Raw genomic sequence first — 22,771 nt, 5'->3', positions numbered from 1 at the left:
CCCTGCATTTCAGCTTCTCCCAGGAGTGCACACATTTGAACACTACTTCTTTTGGGGAAAAATCTAAAATTTCACATATACTTTCTAAAGAAAATTAATAAGCTGCATTTGTACGCCAAGCAGAGTATGGTAATTGCTTAACATAGTGGAAGTTGTTTCTAAAATCTTTAGAAGTGATCTGGAATAATTTAATCCTTGTTGGCGCTGGAACTAGGTTTCCCAAATTTAATGCACATTAAAATGTGTGTATATTAGTGCACAAATATATTAGTGCATAAATATTCAGATATAAAATGTAATTGGCAGAAATAAAAACTTACACTTTAACCTCTCCCCCCAGCTACATTCTATTCAGTAAAAAAAGACTTCATTGTGGGAGCGACCAGTGCATTGTCAGAAGGAATTTACAGAGTCTGGGTGCCTCTGTGGAGCCTGGCTCCTGTATGGGAGAAGAGAGGGCCATAGCAGGAGTAAGGACAAACAGTCTCTCCCCAGGTTTAGGGGGCCTTTCCCCACAGACCCTGGTGATATAGGGGTTTGGGAAGCCAAACCCATGTTCCTGCATTGGCTCTTTATGCCCTCCTCTTAACAACACTTGATGGAAACCCTGCAAGGTAAACCTTCAATTTCTTAAACATTGCCACCCTCTATCCCCTTCTGTGAACTAGCACAATGCATGTCTTAAATTGCCATCCTAACACTAGCATTTAAATGGCCTTTCAGGGCATTGACCTCAAGCCTTAGGACACTGAAAACATAGCGCTGCTCCTCAGAACTGCATTGCTGAACTCAGGATAAATCTACTTGTCCTGCATTCTTCCTGGCAGCCGCTACCTCTCTTGCACTGGGAACATGCACAGGGGATTTCCCCCACCTCCTCCTTCCTATACATCTGCAGAAAGTCAGTAGGTCAGAGTTTCATGCCAGTAACTTTCCACTGCACTCTCAGCTGATGCTGCGTGGCATGTGCCTTTTTTGTTTCCGAGCCACCTCTTTTTGGCTTCCAAGAAGGAAGCAAGACTTGTCATTCAGGTGGTTGATGGAGCATATGTTAGAGTCACTCCAGATAAGAAGTCTAACAGAGTTCCTAGGTGACATCCACTTTGATTGATTGGCTAATTCCTAAGTGCTAAACTTAGATGAACAGGAGGGGAGGGATTAGAGAGATTTTTGCAAAGCTGGAATAGCATGGTAGCCCTGTTGGAATGATTAATAGTACGTTTTACGCCAGTCACTTAACCCAGGTATCACTAGAAACCCAGGTTGCTCTGACATGCCTCCTATTATTACAGTAAGTAACTGTTTCAATTTGAACACTAGTAATTAAAAAAAAAAAAGACACTCTAAAGGACAAAATAAGTTGGTCAACTAAATTTCAAATACATTTTATTCTGAATAACTTATACACACATCAAGATGCATCTCTGCTCTGTACTTACTTGAAACATCCATTTTAAACAGCTTAAATTCTGTACAAAAGGGGCTACTTTACATGTTAGTAGGGTTTAACATTACATTATACTAACTGCAAAATAATGCTTTACAAGCTAGTGTTAGAAAAACAAATACTGTTTACAAATAGTTAATTTGCCTGTAAACATCTGAAAATAAGTTCAAGACAAGTTGGTTGTTTCCCTTACAACCAATGCTGTTAACTGGTAATTGTATCTGTACGAGGGCTTGCTTTAATCCACAGACTTTCCAAAACAGGTATGTGATTTGACTGTCAGTGTTCTCGGGGTGATGAAATGTCAGTGGAGTGCAAATACTAAGTGCATTCCATAATGGTTTACAATCTCACCCAAGGTTCTAAAACAATCTACAAACATTTGATTATACATTTAATTGCACTATAGGAGACCCACTTCACAGGTTGGTAAGCCCGGGTATATGTTTAAATGATTTACCAAAATTTGGAGTGAAGCTACTGCTGAGACTTAACTAAAATGCAGTAATCCTGGTCCTGTGTGGGATACAAGTGCATTACACCTGCTTCACCATTTTACCTCTTAGCTGGTAAGCAGTGGCCCCAAAACAAATACAAAACAGGACTGACTTTAATGTCTCTGCCCCTTTAAACACATGCTGATTACGTGCCTAAAGAGGGCTATTTCCATTCCTTCTTCCCAAGGGCAGGGAGCCTCAAGCAGCACTGTTTCTATGCCTGCTAACGGGCACTCTTGGAAGGCAGCCTCCACTACCCCATCTACACAAGCGGTTAGGCTTGGCCAGAACGATTGCATTTCCTTTTAAAGAACAGTCACCAGCACCCTGAACTGTAACCGACCTTTTACCCCTTCCTGCCTCTCAAATCTCCCTGCTCCACTCCTATAATAGTCACTTCAAATGTGTTGTTTAAAGGCTACAGCAGGACCATTAAACATTCCTAAAAAAACTCAACAGAGCAGCTAAGGTGGATGGCTGCAGTGAGTAGTGGTTGTACCCACAAGCACTGATTTTTGTTTTTGACAGTGGGTGTCCCCACACTGACTTTGTTCCCCTCCTGTGAGGTCCCACTCTGTGCCCCCCCTTTAAGGGAGTAGTGGGGGTGGGGGGCAGAGCGTGGCAGGGCAGCCCTGTCCAACAGCTGCTCGGTGGCACAGCTGCTGAAGAACTGATGGGGGCGTAGGGCCAGCCACTGAACAGCTGATTGGTGGCCAGCCCCATGGGTGCGAGCACTCCCTGGTTTTTCTCCAGCTTGTCCCCTGGGTATGTCACACGGTATTTTTACAGTGGCTACAGTCCATCAAATATAAACATCAGATAAAGTTATTTACTAAATACGTGTGAATTAAGGGCTCCCCTTTTGGGTAAAAGAAAGGGAAATGTGTGCATGTGCCAGACAAAGGCTGGGAGGGGAGGAAGCAGAGCTGCAGCCAACCTCCCCCTTTCCCCAAGTTAACAGCTGGGCCCTGCTGCCCTCAGCGGGTGGTTAGCACGCCTCAGATTTGGCCAGGCATAGTTGTGGCACTGCGCCTGACCAACCCCTAGCACTTCCTGCAGAGATAATTAATGCCTGCTGTGGGCCTTCTACCCGCTCACGGAGGCAGTAACTAGCAGCACAACTCCTAACTGAGCTATGCTGTCTGGGGTGCAGTGTCGAGGTGCTTGCTGTTCATGTGCACGGCTGTTCAGAGCCTCAGGAGTTCGAAGCAGCTCAAGGACCATGCTTCCTCCTTCAGGAAGTTACTGCACCAGTCTTTTCCCCCTTATCTACACCTCCTCCTGCAAGTGGTTGATGACTCAAACTCAGTGCAGGGCTTCCTAAGTAACTGTTTCCCTTTTGTGTCTTGCTGTGAAAGGAGAGATATCCTTTAGCTGCACACCAAACCTAGTAGAAGGCTTTAGCCTTAGCGAGCCCAGCTGGACAGCAGTTGCAACTGGGTCAGCGAATGTAGCTACAAAACAGTTCCAACATACAGCATAGACAGGACCTTACTCATGTGCCATAGGCTAAAGCTCTGCATGCTCCAGAATGGAAGTGCATTGTGTTTGGGATCCCTGACTCAGTTAATACTGTAATATACATGCAGCAAAGTAGTCTATAAGGTGCCACAGGCCTCTCTGCTGCTTTTACAGATCCAGACTAACAGGGCCACCCCTCTGATACTTGTAATATACAGGAGTCCTGAGCTAAATCTGATGGCCTATAGGAGTTTAAGGCAGTCAGGCACGGATCTCTTTAGCAAAGCCCAGGTGAACTGTATGTATCAAAAAGTAGCACCATAGCCACAGCAGTAAAAACATCAGCAACTATGACTGACTTTTTTTGCAATTTCTTAGAATAATCCTAAACTTCCAACAGAATACTTCACTTGTGCTCTCAGGCAAACTACTAGCTTTATACATTTGAGAAACTAGTAGCCACAGTGAAAACTAGAGTCCCCTCGTCCATACTAATCTACACGGCCACTAAGTAAATCTTTTATCACCCCAAAAAAACAAACTCCATTTGATTTAGTGAAATAATTGGAATGTTTGGATGCAGTGTATTTATATACCATCATCAAAACATAAATGTGTTCAAGAGTGTCTTGATACTCTCAAATCTTAGCAATGTAAACTATGGAACATGTCCTTGGAACAGTTGATTGCACCAGCAACCTAATGTTCTACCCACCTTTGGATTCCTTCACATTGAGAATTTCTAAAACAAGAATCCGTGTACCTTGAGTTAAAAAAAATGGCTCCTCACATCTAGCCCTGGAGCCTCTCCACCAGCTTTTCTGCTAATACTGAATTACCTGGGCATAAGTGCTACTCGTCTATTGTTGTCAAACAAAACTAGCACATTTTTGTGTTTAAGGGGGAACAAGGGAGGGGAATGGTACTTAAAATAGTATTTAAGACCACACTAAGATCAATGAGGTGTCAGGGTGTATGACCAATTAGCACTATTCTCTGTTAATAAGGTGGCAGTGACCTACGAAAAACATGCTTAGGGGAAAGTTTCTTTAACTTACAGTGAGTACATTGGTTTCTGCATGTTTATTTCATTTTGAACTACGTGGGGCAGACTTTCAAATCGGAGGGTCGGGGCACACAAATGTACTAAACAGGCTCAACGCATGAGTACAAGGCTCACATGCACTTTTACATGCCCATATTTGAAAGTCTAGCTCTGTATGTGTGCCTGTTGGTTATGCCCTACACTTCAAATACTTTAAATGGTCTGAATGGAGAACAATATCCAAATGGTAAAAAAAAGACATAACCAGCCAAAACACTAGTTTGGTACCAGCACCTGTAGTTTAAAAATCACAGTCTTGGGCCCGCGTCCTCTGTTCACATCCACTTGCATTTTTTCTTTTCATCAAATAAGGCTTTTATATGCAGGAGATCTTTCTGGGCATCTTCTAGCCCCTGTTCTCTCTCTAATTTACTTTGAATCTGTTGACAATTAATTAGAAAAAAAATTTACTTTTTTTGCTACTTGTTTTAAACACACACTTTCTTCTCATCTGAAGCTATCGGTGGTAAGATCTGGCTGAACTTGTGCCTTTAACATGTTCTTCAAACATTAACACTGTTTCTGTGCCTTGCTTCACACGTCATTACAATCACAGGATCTACAACACTTCTGCTGAAAATAGCAACCACAGTTTAAACCGTCCTTCCCCACCACCAAAAACCCCACACGACCTAGTTACTAAATGTAAGGCCAGCACACTACCCTGGGGCAAAGAGACTGCTTTAGAATTGCTCTTGTATCTCACCCCCCGCACTCCCGTGTAAGCTGGTGGGATAAATTATACACGTGGCCTTGGGCCAGAGGATGTAAAGCAGAGCAGCACTGCACTTCGAATGCCCTTTGCTGGCATTTAAATCCACAATATGGCAGAGGAAGGGCCAATAAGCTTGTAGTTGCTGTAGGTCAAAAGCTACATGGGGGCCAGGGGGCCCAGAATGGATGGGGTAGGTTTAGGTTTACCACATACTAACAAACCATAATTACTAGGTTAGAGGGGCTTGCAAAGAAAGGCTCTGGAGGCAATAGTTTAAGTACCCTAATAAAGACAGATGCGAGACACTTTAAAAACCACTACCAGAGTCATTTAGCAATTCTCGTTCTGCTTTGATGCAGAATTCAGGTGAGTTGAGTTGAAAACTGACCAGCAGACTGATAAATTCTGGGGAACCTGCTGGTGCTGTGCTGCATAGGAGCGTCTGGTCTGCTAGGAATGGACACTTCCCTGCAGTAAATCCCAACTGTCCCCCACACCATAGTCCCACTCCTCTTCCCCACCCAGCCCTGCTGCTGTGGCGCACATCACTCTAGGACCAGGCTCCGATCAGCACCCTTATTTCACCCGGTGTAGGGGGAGCCCACTCACAGCAGCGTGCAGGGATTTTTCTGGCATGGACGACTGAGTGGTCACTTGCTGACGAGGTGGCCGGGACCTGAGAGCAGATGCGCAGGGAGGTACCTCTCTTGACAGTCACAGCTGGGATTGGGGAGGACTAGCGAGGTGGGAGGTTATTTTCATGAGGACAGGATGTGGACCAATGGGGCCAGGCAAGAGGTCAGTAACAGCCAGGAGAATACTCCTCCTTGCTGTAATGTACTGAGGAGGAATTTGCTCTGCTGTAGGATTAAATGTAGCTATTGGTTTTCATAAAGTGACAGCCATACAACAATAAACTCTGGCCCAGCTCCTCAGTGGCATACAGGCTCTTACCTTCCATTGAAAACAATGGGAGTTAGGTGACTAAATAACTTTGGGGATCTGGGCCTCCCATTATCTGAATCCCAAAGAGTTCCAGGATCTCCAGGGAAATGCAACCCCCAGTCCTGGATGGGTTGTGACAGTTGTTTAACAGTCACTTAGCAACATTTCCAAACACTTTGGGGCAGGGAGCAGAACACAGTCTCCTTCTGCAAACTGCAGGGAGAATTTAAATTCACTTTTGTTAAAAGTGGTGGCAGGGAACGAGGTATGTTCTGAATCTTAACTCTATGACTTAGTCCAAAGATACTAAAAATATAGCACATTTATCCCCATGCGAGGTATTGGTTCTATTCTGACTCAGACAAGCTCTGAATTACCAGTAGCCTCTGACATTTTCGTGGAGGTCTCCCAAACAGGCACTCACCAAACTAAACCCTGCTTAGCTTGAAAAGTCAAACATCAGTGCCTGACGTGGTTAGTCTATATTAACTGCATAAATAGGAATAACAGGTGGTCTTACGTCATCATAATATTTTGCTACGTATTTGTAGATTTCAGTCAAGGCCACGTCCTCATTCAATTCATTTTCATGTTTCTAAAAAAGAAGAGAGATCTGATGAGACAGTTTTGCTTTTTAAAACGTAACAAAAAGTTAGTAAAGTGTCTGGTTATTAATGATACCTTAGATTCCTGAGTTAAAAATTCTTCTACCTCTGAGGGCAATAGAGGCAAATCCCTGATTGCTTTATAGTAAGCTTTCACCTCCTCCTTGTAGAGTGGAATATCCTTAGCATAGAGAAGTTTATTTGTTGGTGCATCCTTAAAAAGAAAACATATTATGAAGACTAGTAAATTTTAACAACACAAATTTGCTCAAGCTTCTGCCTCCACGCAGTGGATTTGCTGCAGTTTCTGGTTGCAGAGTGGGCACGTGCTAAGAGAGTCGAGCTTTTGCAAAATTGAATTTCATGAAAGTTACTGTAGAACTATTTCTACTGGGCTCAGGAGTACTAATTACTATATTTGCCCTGCTTGTGAGAGCTGAACTAACACTCTTGAGACTGAAATTCTATTTATGTACAGAACATGGGCAGCAGCTGTGTGAGTTTCCCTTACATTAACCTGCCAGTGGTCCTAGCCCTGCCTTGCAGTGGGCTCCTCTCTAAGGATGAGAGGACGGTTTAATATTACTGAAAGAGCAGGGAGATTATATGAATCTGATGCTTAGAAGAATGGCTTTTCGTCTTGGCTTTAACAGTCTAAAGCGATACTGACCAACAAGCCAGCCCAGCTATGCCACTGCTAATCTTCCTTGAGGAATGACCCTCAAAATATAAGAGATTTTTTTATATGAGCTAAAGCCCCTCTTTGAACCTAAGATTTCAGGGACTAACAGCTAGTGCTCTCCGATTTCAGTAATTGTTTATTTATTTTAAATAATGGGGAGTAAACTGTGTATGCTTATAATTAACTTTTTAAATATCCCGGCACTACTATTAGTGTTTTAAAATAAAAATAAACAAATAAGTTTATTTGACAAGTGACTGAAGAATATTTTAATCTTAAGCTTAGAAAAGTCATGCACAATCATGAAAATAACATTTGTTGTCTTTTTAAGAACTAAAAAACTCTTAACTGCACTTATAATACACATAGCAAGATTCAGCTTGATTTTTTTTTAAAACGGCTAATATAAGCCATTGCAGGGCCGCCCGGGGGGGGGGGGGCCAGTGGGGCAATCTGCCCCAGATCCCGGGCCCCGCAGGGGCCCCCATGAGAGTTTTTCGGGGCCCCTGGAGTGGGGTCCTTCACTCGCTCCAGGGTCCCCGGAAAACTCTCTCGGGGTCCAGGCCCCTGGAGCTTCTTCCGCTCCGGATCTTCGGTGGCAGGGGGTTCTTCTGCCCTGGGACTCACCGCCAAAGTGCCCCAAAGACCTGCGGCAGGGGGGTCCTTCCATCCCGGGACACATCGCCGAAGTGCCCCAAAGACCCGCAGCAGGGGGTCCTTCCGCCCCGGGACCCGCCGCTGAAGTGCCGGGTCTTCGGCGGCAATTCAGCAGCAGGGACTCCCCACCACCAAATCCTCTGGGCGGCCCTGAGCCATTGTATCAGTAATGGTTTCTAATGATGGTGAGAGCAGGGAGCATAAATCTAACAACAGGAGGGTTTTAATATGTAGGTGACAGCAGTTTGGAGTTTTCCATCGAATTATTGGTCAATTTAGCTTAGTTTCAAGAAATCTAAAGTCCTATTATCAAATAACTGTTTTTTTTAAAAAGCGTCCTTTCTCCAATATCCACCTATTTTGGATGAGCAAACTGGTACAGATCAAACAGGAAATAACTCAATTTTTGTCTGAAACTTTTTTGAGGCTCAGAATTGTCTAGTTAACATTTTAAAAAATCATTTTGTTTAACCCTGTATTTTCTGGTTTAAGCCAGAAGGGGAAATAGCAGAAAAAATGACTTTTTTTGAGCTGGACATTTTGTAAGAAAGGCTCGATCTGTGAGATTTCCAAACTGGCTTCTCCACCAAAGAAGTCTGGATATGTTCAGATAAGCAGCCAACATTTTCCAAAAGGAACTGCATCACATCTCCAATGCTTTTCAAGTTTACCTATTATTATTCTGGTTAGCAGCTTATCAGCAGTCTTTGCTGCATGCCTCATTAATGTATGGTAGAAAAATCTGGACTTCTGGTTTAATAATTTTAACAGCTCTAAAAACTTTTGATTAAGCACAGATGCAACTTTGACCAAATAATGTGGAACTTTTCCCCCTCTTCATCACACTCTTTAAAAATGGCAAGACGGAAAGGAACATAGAGCATGCCTGACGAAATTTAGACTAGCTATGACAATTCCTAGTTAAATTCTCTCTTAGGTACATCTATCTGGATTGTTCAATTTCTTATTTTCCTATGAGATAGAGTAACAATGGGTGAAATAGGAGTTTTATCACTGACTGTCACGTTAGCCAGGATTTCATCCAAACAGCATTACACAATTAAAAGTAACACTATTCAGTCTGGAAACAGCAAAAAAATATGAAGGCCAAGCTTTACCTTTCCCAGCTGCTGTTCTGTTAGAGAAAAGGCATCCATGAAAGCTTGTGCAATTACTGACAAACAGCCATCTATATGTGGTGTCTTCTTAATATCAAAGACAAACTGAGGGTTCTTCAATATATTCACCCAGAAGCGAAGAGGAAGACTAATCAGAGAAAGAACACACACTTGAAGTTCAGCAGCTCAAGCCACATGACTTATTCAGTATTTAGAATTCGTTACACCATGCAGACAGGCACAATTCTGAGCTGCTCATTCATGCAGTAATGGACATTAGTGAATGCCACAAAGCTACCAGACCAGTCAAATCCATGCTCTAGCTCAGGGCCGGCTCCAGGCACATGCTTGGGGCGGCACCTTGTGCCGGGGCGGCGCGCGGGGTTTTTTTGGGGTTTTTTTTTTTGTTCGGCGGGGCAGCGTTGGAGGGTTTTTTTTGGTTTGTTTTTGTTTCAGCCAGGCAGGGGGGAGGAGGGTGTTTTGGCAGCGCTCGGGGGGGGCAGGGGCTTGGGCGGCACGGTGCAGTGCTCAGGGGGGTGGGGGCTTGGGCAGCGTGGCGCTCGGGGGTACAGGTGGCTTGGGTGGCACGGCGCTTGCGGGGGACAGGTGGCTTGGGTGGCACAGCGCTCAGGGGGGCAGGGGGCTTGGGCAGCACGGCGCAGCACTCGGGGGGGTGGGGTGCTTGGGTGGCGCAGCGCTCGGGGGAGGTTTGGCGGCGTGGCGCTCACGGGGTGGGGGGGTGTCATGGCGGGGTGGCGCTCTTTTTTTTGCTTGGGGCGGCAAAAAATTTAGAGCCGGCCCTTCTCTAGCTTCAACCAGCACCAATTAATGTTCAAATCACTCTCTGTGGCTTTGTAAAGACTTCCTTTGGGTGAGCAAAATCTGTATTGAATCAAATTTCTAGCAGCTATGATGCCATATACCAGAATCTAACTGATGTGTTATTAGAGCTCCAGGCAGATAACTTGGATCCAGGTAGTCACACCACAAACGTTAGTGAGCACAGGGCCGCCCCGGGGGGGGGAGGGGGGCAATTTGCTCCAGGCCCCCACGAGAGTTTTTCAGGGCCCCTGGAGCGGGGTCCTTGACTTGCTCCAGGGCCCCCGGAAAACTCTTGCGGGGCCCAAGACCCCGGAGCTTCTTCCGCTCCGGGTCTTTGGCGGTAGCCGAAGTGCCCTGAAGACCCACGGCGGGGGGTCCTTCTGCCCCAGGACCTGCCGCCAAAGAGCTGGGTCTTTGGCGGTAATTCGGCGGCGGGGCCCCCCGCCGCAGGTCTTCGGGGCACTTCGGCGGCGGGTCCCGGAGCAGAAGGACCCCCCCACCGCCGAATTACCGCCGAAGCGGGGGCCCCCCCTCACCAAGGACCCCAGCCCCCCTGAATCCTCTGGGCAGCCCTGAGTGAATAATGCTCAATTTTAAGTGATACGTTTTTCACAAACAGCAACAAGGCAAGATTGTTTCAGAGTCATCACTACTTAGTCACAGCACACCACCTACACAGATTATGTAATAAGGTCTGGTTACAAGTATCCTGTTCCAATTGCACATAAGTACACTGAGAAAGCACACACACACACATGCACATGCACATACACACATACAAACCTGTTGGTTTTCCATATGTGGACCACATCAGGATCTGTAATTTTTTTACTTTCAGCTTGAGCATCCAAAAAGTCAAAAAAGTATTTGATGGCAACTGGGGCTTTATTGTTGGGTAAACTCCAAATGCTTTTGAAGAGGTTTTCAACAACTAAATGAATTGCAACCTGAAAAGCAAGAAAATGAGCAGTCCTGTTATTACAGGTGAAAAGGACAAACTTTCTCAAGCTGGCCGGGGCAGGAGAGTTGAAACACAATCCAAGAGAACCATACACAGAAATGAAGGCGAGGGGTTGGTGCGTGTGTGCATGCGTATTCATGTGCACTCTATAGAGCTTGGGTAAAATTGACTCAATAGGTATGGACAGAATCACAAATAAAAAAGAAACTGAAGACCTATCACCATCAGCTGTGCTAACGGCTCATCAGCGATGCTACAGGGTTTTGTCAACAGGGAGAATTGTGGTAAATGTAAAGCTGAACTCTGTGTGGGAGGAGGAACTGGCTTGAGCCCTTTCCAGCTTCTTTACGGTACATTTAGATAACACACAATTTTAACTAAAAGTATATTTTTTTCTACCTTTTTCAAAGAAGATCAGGACTACAACAGGTGCTCACTTTATTATTTTTTGGGAGGGGAGGAGCTTATCAAGATTTCTAGAGGACCTGATTAATGATGTCACATGAGACTGTAAGCCAAGCTGCTGTTCTCCCTCCCTGGTTCACAACTGAGAGAAGAGGTATTGCTGAGTCTTAAGATTCAGCTTTGGGCAATAGTCAGAGACCTTGAAAAGGGCCTCCATTAAAGAGAGGAATGGAGGATTGGCTATTATTAATGCAAAACAAACAAAACAATAGCTCAGTGGTTTGAGCATTGGCCTGTTAAACTGAGGCTTGTGAGTTCAATCCTTGAGGGGGCCACTTAAGGATCTGGGGCAAAATCAGTACTTGGTCCTGCTAGGGAAGGCAGGGGGCTGGACTTGATGACATTTCAGTCCTATGAGATAGGTTTATCTCCATTTATTATTATATTAAAACAAAAAACCCCAGAGGTGGTAGAAGGGCAAGGCAGGTTAACAAAAAATGTATGACACTATTCATACAATATGAATAAGAAGGAGGAAATGGCAAAAACCCAGGGCCGGCTCCAGACCCCAGTGCGCCGGGCGGCGTGCCGCGGGAGGGCGGCAGGCGGATCCGGTGGACCTCCCACAGGCATGCCTGCGGAGGGTCCATTGGTCCCGTGGCTCCGGTGGACCTCCCGCAGGCGTGGCTGCAGAGGGTCTGCTGGTCCCACGGCTTCGGTGGAGCATCCGCAGGCACGCCTGCAGGAGCTCCACCGGAGCCGCGGGACCAGCGGACCCTCCGCAGCCACGTCTGCAAGAGGTGCACCGGAGCCGCGGGACCGGCGACCGCCAGAGTGCCCCCCGCGGCGTGCCACCCTGCTTGGGGCGGCACAATTCCTAGAGCCGCCCCTGCAAAAACCAAATAACATTATGAAAGCCAAAAGTATAACTGGATTCAAATAAGACTTAGACAAGGCCTGAGGATAAGTCTATCAATGACTATAAGCCAAGATGGTCAGGGACTCAATCTCATGCTCTGGGTGTCCCTGAACCGCCAACTGCTAGGACCAGAGCTTATCTAAAGTGGCCCAACACAATGACATTTCCTGTAGACCATGGCACACATGGATAGGGTTTTAGTGTGATATTTTCAAAGCACGGTCCCATTCTAATGCTGACACTGGATGCAGCACACTATTATAAAGCAGTAGATGATGAATTTACTTTAAAGAAATTTAAAAGACTATTTCTGTTTTGTTGTTTCTCAGCCTCTAAACTGATCTTTTCCACAGCAGCCGGATTTTAGGTCAGTTTGCTAGCATTGGATGTTACTAGGGAACTTGGGGAATTGCAGAGGCAGGATTAATTTTTGTGGATCTTGGTCTTCATTCTCTTTGGAAAGCACCCTGGCACATTCTGGGTGCTTCCATAACCGTAATAATTATAGACTGCTAGATTTAAGGCCATGAGGGCCTTAAGGATCATCTAGTCTGACCCCCTGAATAACACAGAATTTTACCCAGTAAGGGAATTGGTAATATTTTTTTTAATGACCATAGTCTATCCATCCAGAAGGTGAAATCCTGGCTCTATGGAAGGCAACAGTAAAACTCACATTGACTCCAACAGGGCCAGGTTTCACCCGGAATGTTTATAAACACTAACCTTCTCCTTTGCCTGTACAATAAGTAGGAACCCCATCACCCCCAATAACTAAAAAGGCAAGGAGGTAACAATTGTGCTGAGTGGGGAGAATGCATAACTAGATGGCTATCTTAGGGCGCCACTTTGCCAATCTGTAAGATACATTTATTTTAGTGAATGATAAAAATCTGTAGCTAGTAGTGATTTTACAGTTTAACATTGTGTCATACACATACATCAGGTTTGCATAATTTCCAATCCAATTTCTGCTAAGTCAAACATGTCGCCCAACCTACCCCAAAATGAATCCTGAACTATTACCTTGGTAGACAGCAGCTTTGTCAGATACATTTCTTTCACTTCAAATTTTTGCTTTCCTTTGTGCATTGCTCCCTGTGGCTCTTGAGAGTCAGGTAAAATCTACAGGAAAGGGAGGATAGATGTTATCCTGATATAACTGGTCAATGTTAAATAAGTGAACAATTAAATGGTTGGTTTCTTTAACTCACCAAATGACAGTGTTTGTTAGAGTATTCCACATCTAGGCAATAGGAAAAAGGAGAAAGAGCGTGAACTGGTGTTGGTTAAATGCACGCAGCAATGGGCATCTTTATTTCAGACTAGACTGTGAGTTGGGCTATGTGCCCATGCAAGGGAGCAAGAACCTCATTGTACATTCCTAGGCAGGCTACAAGACCTTGGGTCAGAGTTCACAGGTCCTGCGTTTCACTTGCTCCCTCTACATAGGTGGGCAGGGAGAGGTTGGGGAAAAGGACAGAGCCATGATTCCAACTGCCCCTCCATTCTCTGGCCAGCAAACTGAGCCGGAACACGGCTAGCATAATTTGTTGTTGGTGTAGGCCAGCAGCAAATTACCTCTTTCTTGGTGCAAAGGAGAGGCATAGGAAGCATTGTAACTCCAAAATTTTAATCGTGGTTACAATTTTGTAATGCAGACAAATCCTGGAAGGGAGATGGAGGCCAGCTTCTGCCTGGGACAGCATACGAAGGGGGGAGGATGTGTTTACAGAAAAGAGGCCAGAAATGGATGATCCTGCTGCCTCTGGAATGGGAGAGAGCAACTTCAGCCCTCAACAATCTTAGACCACAACCCACTACCTAATGTGTATCTTGTAGTTACTGGTGTGTTATTGAAACAGCTGAGTCAAAAGTTCTAGGTTTACAAAGTGAATAATGGAGCTGACTTGAAGTTCTGTCTTTAACTGCTTATTACTATAGTTCATATAATTGTTCATAAGTTTCCTGTGCATAGTTTATGTTCTCATTAGCCAACATCTGTGATGTTTATGCTTCTTTGTCTTGTCATCTTGCCACTCAGTCTCTGCGTCTTTATACATTCCATTACCTAAGACTGTGTGTTTTCTATGGGTCTTTCTTTTTTTTTTTTGATCTCTTCCTCCCAATGACCTGTGGAGGTGTTGCCCGTCACAGGCTCAGAACAAGATTAAAATGGTTGTCCCTGTTCTCAGTTACAATTCAATGTCATGTTTTTTGACATTGTATCTATGAGATACAAACTACTATGAATGCAAATCTCTACAACTTTATTACAGTCTTCACATAAAAATAAACTAATTCTCAGTTCCTTTGTTACCTGATGTGAAATTAGTTTTCTTTTTAAAGACTTTTATAGTTGCTCCATCTGAAATCTGAAAACAAAAACAAGTATTTCTTACTGAAATATACGTGTCCATAATTAATGAAGCCCTAGATTTCATGTCCTCAGCCCGATGATAAATCTCAAATCATACAAAATGTGAGTTATGCCAGCACTATCCATTCTCAACATAGTACACATGATTCTCACTAAGCATTTAGACCCAGATCCTCAAAGGTATTTTGGCACCTAACTCTTCTTGATTTCATTACCTTTGAGGATCTGGGCTATAAAGCCTTATTTTCAGAGATGTTGAGCAGCTGCAGCTGCCACAGACATTAACTGAAGTTATAGAAATTCAGCGCTTCTGAAAAATCAGCTGCTTAAGGCTTTCCTCCTTGCCAGATTTTGCTGGTTTATTTACGCTCTGCATATATCTCCTTAGGTTTCATTAATCATTCCCAGGCACTGTTTTGTGCTCTCCATTCACATTCCTATTTCTATGGATTCCCTCCAGAATTGGTACAAGGATGATGTGTGACCCCCACTAGCCTGGCCTCCCACCCAATCCCTTCCCATGTGGGGATGGTGCTGTGGAGGCATATGATGCCTTCTATCACTTTTTGCAAGGGAGGGTGAGATCTGCATTTTGAGGGGATGCAGATGACCAGGCCTCAAGTTTCTAATAGTTATTTCCAGGCTTCAATTTCCAAAGCATTGAAGATCAAACTTGTGTATTGTAGATTTCTGCACTTCAGTTTTCTAGGCTTAAGGTACCTAGGCAGGTGGCTTGAGACTTCTAGGAAAATCCTCATCCTCCCTCCATGAATAAACTCCACTGCTAAGGCAGTAAATCTTCCCTTAAAAAGAAACTGGTGAGTCATACTGTTCCTGTCAAAGAACGGATCTAATGCTAATACTGTGTAGTGTTGAGTGTAGTCAGTTGTTGAAACCTGTGTTTTGCCAAGTGCTAGCACACTCTGCTCTATAATTACAAAAACAACTGGCCAATCCTACGAAGGGATCTCTGCCAAAATAATTTAAATGTCTTTTAAAACCTTGGCAGCCAGCCCACAGCTGGGAACCAGCATGAGCATTAAGATACTTTGTAGAAAGCTGCGTCTTGTGCCAAAGAAATCTTGCCCTTACACTTGCTCCTGGAAGGCAGACACGGAATATTTTATATTTATAAAGAAAAAGTTTCATTTGATAATGCAGTGTTTTGCAGCTCATCCAGAGCTGCAGGAATGTTTCAGCATATGGTACTTTAAGACCACTCAAAAGATGGGCAAATTCGTTAGGGCTAGACTGTGATTTGGACTACACACCCACACGAGAGAGAGAAGGAGTGAGAGTCCCTCTTACATCTCTGTGTGGGCTACCTGGACCATGGATCTGAGTACATAGGACTAGGCACCTGTTTCCTACCTCCCTAGAGTGGAGGCGCATAGAATAAGCAAAGCCTTGATTCTAGCCCTTCATACTCTCGCCAGCACAGAGGGAAGATTAATGCTGATATACACCAGCTACCAACCAGGGCGAGAGGAACAGGGAGGGAATTGTGGTTCCCTATAGAAACTGATGACCCGGGTGCAGTGCAGCTTTGCACCATCCCTACAATGGGTCATGTCTCTGTGACAAAAGCTAGCCCCTAGCACCTAATGGAATAAAAGTTTCTCTTTTCTATTGTCATTGTGACCAAATCCGCCATTTCTTCCTCCACAATATATGAACAACGAGGCCCTTCTTTTCTGTCCTGGTGCTTCAATTGCTTGTTCGTGTCCTAATCGTTTCCATAGGCAGTTAAAATTTTATTAATTTGTGAGATGCACAGCTTTGGGGGGAGACACTCATTTCTGTGCAGCATGGGGCATGTGCATTTCAGAACAGCTGAAGAGGCAGCAGTCTGCCCTTGCCTGTGCCTCTGCCTCTCGCCCAGCCCTCCAGGCCTCTTATCCTCCACAGAAAACTGTTTTTTGAATGAGGGATCACTGGATCTCACGTCCAATTCAAATTTCTTCAGCTTCGTGCCCCTAGAATTCACTGGTGACTCTGAAGCATGGGAAATTTAAAATCTATGACTGTAGAACAGATGTGTAAGCTGTTTCCCATCTCTACTTGCTTGGGGAGCAAGCAAGTAACCTCTTGTCATGGTCTCTTTGTCAAGGCTCTTGGCTGCGTTTACGAGAAAGTGGTGGAGATCTTGTAAAAAGCACAGCAGTGCCTCTACTGAGTGTGCATGCCCTGACGTGCCATCCAGGAGTAGTGTAGTGAAAGGAGTATACAATTCCTGGAGGTGAGCTTCTTTTTATTTTATTTTTTTCTAGTAAGAAAAAGCCAATAAAGCCCTAAGAAATTAAAAGCTAAAGCTCTATATTAATGCAACGTTAGGGTCACTTGGTTTAAAATTGAAAAGAAAAAAAGTTGAGCAATGCAAAAATTGAGAACCTACATTTTCAAAAGTGATCGGTATTTTTGGGTGCCTCTGATTTTGGACGTCGAACCTCAGACACTTTAATTAGTACTATTCACTGGACTGCACTACCAAGTACAGCATATCTGAGCTATCTAACTCTGGGTGATTCCCTAACAAACAAATCTCTCCACAAGTAACATGAAATAGCATGTGACTCAACACTAAGACCATTCCATGAATAGTGTATGAGATAAAAAAATGTCTAGGTCTCTGCATCAGATGTTCACCCTACAGAGCTTTCCCCACCTTGGTGAATGTTCAGACTTCTAATCAATCAAGATATTTCTGGGCAGGCAGTATGTGGGGGTTGGGAGAAATAGGTTCCTAATTCAATTGCACTATTTTTGTTCCTACCTCATAGTGACCTATAGTGTTTAGCTTTGTTATCCCATCTTCCAGAATCACAGAGGAACCATCTATATCTAACAGTTCTTTTTGCTGTGCACCAGACTGAAGTTCTGCAAAACAATGATATTGAAAAAACAATTACACACTAAATGTGGTCCCATAAAACAAAATACAGCATTGTTATTTTATTATTTTTGGACTAATGGTCCCAATCTGAGTTCTACTAATCACTGTCCATGTGCTAATTTCCATGAGCATGACTTGCATGCCCTGCCTGTAGAAACCCTCTGTACACGTAAGGCTATCTGGAGGATGAAGCTCTTGGAAGTGTCTCACCTTATCCTACTTCAGCCACAACCCAGAGAGGTGCTTTCAACTAAATCAAGCCCAAATGGATGCTGCATGAGCATTTTATGGAATTGTTTCTATAACTGGATATTTGGATGAACTGGATGAGTTTATTTTTGTACAGTTTATATAGCCATTTCAGATCAAGATTCAATGGTCTTAAGGGCATGTTGTTTGCCATCTGCCTTTGTAACGATCTCACTCCTCATCCCCTTGGCAGTCTTATACAGTCATCTGAGTTCTCTTAGGGTAGTAAAGGAAAACAGTAATGTCCTGGGGAAAGAAAGAGCCTACTTTTGAATGCAGTTGGGAATATTTTTGTTATTGCAATACCCTATGCACCAGAATTAATGCTGTTCTGCTGCACAAGTGTGCCCTGTCATTGTTGCTATGTTTATACTAAGGGGAAAAGGGGTATTTTTAACACGTGTTAGCTAATGTTTGTTAAAATTTTAATGCAGATAAAGGCAGTTGTAGTTTTAACATATTAACTTGTAAGAATGAAATCTTGCGGGCAAGCACAGGGTTACAGTCTTACTAGCTGTATGAATTCCCCCAGAATTTATTATGACAAAGCAGCATTAACTAACAGTAGCCAAAGTCAGTGATAGTATCTACGAACTAGGAATCTTCACAGAAACTGCAGCAAACGTAAGAGGATAATGGAAATAACACACAATGGCACTCTCTTACCAAGACCAATTTCACTGAGCTGAAGACCATAAAGGGAGCCATTCTTGTTTAGAAATGCTTGAAAGATCTTCTCTTTGGCTTGCTCTATGGTATCACAATCCAGAACATTAGCTTCGATATCAAGACAGGTATCTGCACACTCATCTTCTGGGATTTTTTCAAAGAAGACATTCAGTGCCTGCAAGAATACAAATGTTATTCAAATCTATGGAGAATGAGATGGGCTTCACAGTAGCAAACACTGTATATTGAGTTAGACACACTACACTAGGCTTTTCAAGCTATCCGCCTATTTAAACTATTTTTCCAATCAAAAAGTTTGTTTGGCGGAGTTAAATAATGAATCACGTAGATCTAATTAATTCATAGTGTTTGAAGGATCACTGGCATGCCCCTGTATATTTTCAAATATGCATTTTTTCCTTCTATATGTGTGCAAATGTATTTATTGAGTTACCACTGAAGATCAGAAGAAAGTATGCACCCTAAAATATGCATTTGTTTGATATAAGTAGGATTCCTAGAAAATGAAGTTGCAAGGTAAAGGTTTGAGAAGATAAAGGTTTGAGGTCACTTATTCAGCAAGCAGCCATGATATGCATAGTTGTTTCTTAAAATTGTTAAAATACACATAAGCACCAGCTGTTGCTATTGATGAGCACAGCAAATCACAAGAAACATTTCCTATCGAAATCTGCATCCATCAGAATCCAACCATTTCTCCACGGGAGAGAAAAGTCACTGTGCAGGGAGGTGAGGGGGGGGAAGAGAACGTGTGTGGTGTCAGACATACACAAAGTAGTCCACTGGCATATTGGTTGGACCCAAACCTGTATGAGGAGGTTGACATAGTTCATAATCAGCTGTGGCTGGAAGCCAGCTTGTTTACCAGACTATGCACAGAGTGGGGTCAGCCAGCTAGTAGGCCACAGATTTACTGCCTGAAATTTACTGCTAGCAATGGCCAATGAGAACAGGAGGGAGAGGGAGATGAGTATGGATGCATGACTAGGTTTTTAGTTTGAGGCAGTGATAAAGCTTTGCTAATATTGCAATTTGCTTATAGCAGAAGTAACTTCGCTCTGTTCACCTCAGTGTGTGAATAAAGGGGTTCTGACAGAACCTGTTCTATATGTGGCTGTAACAAATGTTGTTTTAAAAGTCTGCCACTGAATGCAAGCCACAGAGGAAAAAACTAATGTAATAACTCTACATTTAAGCAGTTGAACACCGGTGTTATAATAAACCCTAATTGAAACATGAGGATCGTGGGTGTGACTCACTAGAAGAAAGATTGTTAAAAGAGGAAGCAACCAAAAATGTTATTTTTTTTCCTTTCTGCTCTCATGAGAAGTAGAGACGAGTTAGCCTCAGGCCATTGTGTGGGCCTCTTTTCTCTCTCAGAAATATTAATAATTATAACAGATGAGTGGTTCTATTTTTTTTTATCAGCTATGAGTGGAAACTACTACATTGTGGTGAGGAAAGAAAAGGAAAGAACCGAAAGAGACATTAATTAACTTCCCTGTTTCTATAAAAACAGATGGAGTATTAAAAACTAGATTGCAAAACTGCAAACATCAGGATTTAATGAACAATACAATGTAACTGAAGTAACTGAGAATGACTTAATCAGGACATAGAGATGTTTAATTACCAGGGTAATGAGTCTACTGAAAGGACAGACTGAGTGGAAGGGGCGGAGATGTCGAAATAGTGACGGCGGACATGGTGCCTGAAGAAAGAAATGAATACTGACTGAGATTTGATGCAGAAAAACCAATAAAAGGAAGTATAAGTGACTTACACTTAGGGCCTGATCCAAAATTCTCTGGTGCTGATGGAAGTCTCCCTGTCAGCTTCAACAGGCTTTGTATCATAACATCCAAACAATAGAATAATAGAATCATTTTGGCAAAATGGCTTAATATTTTATCTAGGGCCTGATCCAAGATCATTAAAGTCTATGGGAAAACTCCCACAGACTTCAATGGCCTTTGGATCAAGCCTCTAGTTTAGTATTTGATCTGCACTCCCCCTTCTTTGTATCTGAGTTGTTTGTGACCACCCCCACCCCCCGGCCCAAGTTCATATACTGCCACCCAGCTCTGAAGGCAGCACTGCAGCTGCACAGAAGTCAGGGTGGCAATGTGAAAAGGGATATTCATCAATATCCCTTTTCATGGCAGACTTAGTGCCCCATTGGCACCCTTACTTCTGCGCTGCTGCCCTGGGGCTGACAGCCGGAGCCCCGCCGCCTCCAGGTGAGGGATTGGGGGCTGTGGGGAAGGAGAGCCACAGGGCTCTGTGGCAGGGCTTTATCTCCACTTACTGGGTGTGCATGGCCCTTCTGCATGAGCCCCAGCCACCCAGGACAGACACCCAGAGCTCTAAAAAAAAACCCAACAACACACAGATCGTGCCTCCCTTGACATATTCCCGCATGGCTCTAGCTCATTCCTCTGCTACTAGGTGGATTCCTAACTAAACACTTTCAAGGGTGCTTACTGAGTGTTAAATTGAAGATTTAAAATGAAGCTGATTCCTCTTCAACTTCTTGCAAACATGTTCTATTGTTCAGGTGATTTTCCTATTATAGCATTTGCCCCACAATATAATACAAACATCCCTGTTTCAATCTGAAACTCTCTTGCTTTTGGACTAACAGGAAAAGTTCTGTTTCCTCTGTGAAGTCTCCTTTCCTACACATACATTCCCACACAAATAGCTCCGTGGAAGGTGCTGTGAAACCGCTTCATATGTTAACATGCCAGAAATTCGAGTCCTCCCTCCATTTCTGCACTGCCCACCAGACAAACAGCAACGATTTGCATTCTTTATAATACGCAATGAAAAAAGGCGGAGAAGACACATAGCAGGGTGTATGTCTTGGTCTAAATTCACCCAGGACATTGCCCTTCCTCTAGGATTAGCTTGGTTAAGGCAGAATGTGAAACTAAAAGACCTGGTAATGGCACAGAGCCTTTAGGTTGCTAGGTCAAGTCCACCACAAGTTGGCGGGGACAAAAAGTTGCTTAATATTATGGATGTTCAGTAGTCTATTAGAAAATGAGTTGATTGTCTCAGTGCAGGTCCTTGTGAACAAGTATCCATGTCACAAATTTCACTACAGCCAGTACCCTTCAGGCAGTCTCAGCAGAGAGGCCTAAGACTGAATGGCAATTGAGATTGAACTAACTGGCCCAAGGTTAATGGCTCTGTGACGAGGTGTACCAACCTCGCATTGGCCCCACAAGAGTTAACCACTCGCTTTGGCCCAGGAGGTCACGTCCTCTCACCCCTGCTGTGCATGTTCCTGGTGGAGGGAGTATATATAAGAAAGCAGCTTGGGTCAGTCTGGGCTGACCAGAGCTGACGCAAGCTACAGGCTCCTGCGAGGGAGCTGCGAGAGCCCCAGCCTGAGGAGGCCAAGCACACTGAGTCCATCACGGGACCCCACTTGACCATGGAGGATGAGGGAGTTGGAAAGCTGCCACCCCAGGAGGAACTACAGGATCTGGGATCAAGGGTATGAAGTGGCCCAGGGAATGCATTTGTTGAGCGAGGGACCTAAGCCTGAAGCCAGGACTCCTGGTTCACAGGCTCTGGGTCAGAACCCGGTGCGGTAAGGTAGGCCTGGGTCCCCCTACCCCTCATAGACTCTAGTTGCTAGGCCCTACTGTTCTGAGGACAAAGGCAGCCTCATAGGCTCTGGCCTCTAGGCCTTGCTGCCCTGAGGACAAGAGCAGTTCCCTAATCTCCAACAGCTAGGCCTTGCAACCCCGACCGAGAGGAGCCACATTCACCAAAGGGGAGCATTCTCCCCTATAAGGCAGTCGCAGCTCTCTCCCCGTCCATCAGGGAGGGAGACCACGCCCCCTCGCTACAATGCTGCTGCAGCAACTCAGTTCAGGGGGAAATTCGCCGACAGTTAATGGCTCTGGCCTGCAGTCAGGCTGAACAGCAGAGAGTCTATAGGCCGGGAGGTCTCGGTCCAGGCAAAGCTGCAAACAGTTCATAGCTCTGGTCTGCAATCAGGCAGAGCAATGCAGAAGTCTAGGGGGACCAGCTGTCTGGCGGGACAAGCAGCAAAACCATCTGGCGTCCTAGCTCGGGCGGGTGACAGACCAATGCAGGTCTCTTGGTCAAACGTTGGGGAGGCTGCCACCGCCTCAGGGGTTGGATGGCAGGGGGTAAAGGGACACAGGCCCACCCGACTCCACTGCGTCTCAGCCCAGGGCCCT

The 22,771-nt window shown here is 44.4% G+C and overlaps 1 protein-coding gene across 1 annotated transcript in view; it reads right to left on the bottom strand.

The window, feature by feature from the left end:
• Positions 1-1,369: 1,369 nt before the first annotated feature.
• The window catches only part of PLXNC1 (plexin C1), an 86,116-nt gene continuing 64,714 nt past the window's right edge, over positions 1,370-22,771 (bottom strand). The window contains exons 21-30 of the mRNA XM_045000887.1: positions 18,528-18,705; positions 17,493-17,596; positions 14,660-14,714; positions 13,554-13,585; positions 13,366-13,464; positions 10,838-11,001; positions 9,233-9,380; positions 6,852-6,989; positions 6,691-6,765; positions 1,370-4,890 (exon numbers count right to left, since the gene is read on the bottom strand). Of these exons, the coding sequence (XP_044856822.1) occupies positions 4,786-4,890; positions 6,691-6,765; positions 6,852-6,989; positions 9,233-9,380; positions 10,838-11,001; positions 13,366-13,464; positions 13,554-13,585; positions 14,660-14,714; positions 17,493-17,596; positions 18,528-18,705 (1,098 nt within the window). The 3' untranslated portion in view covers positions 1,370-4,785. The remainder of the gene's footprint in view (positions 4,891-6,690; positions 6,766-6,851; positions 6,990-9,232; positions 9,381-10,837; positions 11,002-13,365; positions 13,465-13,553; positions 13,586-14,659; positions 14,715-17,492; positions 17,597-18,527; positions 18,706-22,771) is intronic.

The sequence above is a fragment of the Mauremys mutica genome, chromosome 1 (assembly GCF_020497125.1).
Source record: "Mauremys mutica isolate MM-2020 ecotype Southern chromosome 1, ASM2049712v1, whole genome shotgun sequence".
NCBI lineage: Eukaryota > Metazoa > Chordata > Testudines > Geoemydidae > Mauremys > Mauremys mutica.
Note: the sequence above shows the minus strand (reverse complement) of the source record. Positions and strands in the feature narration are given on the sequence as shown.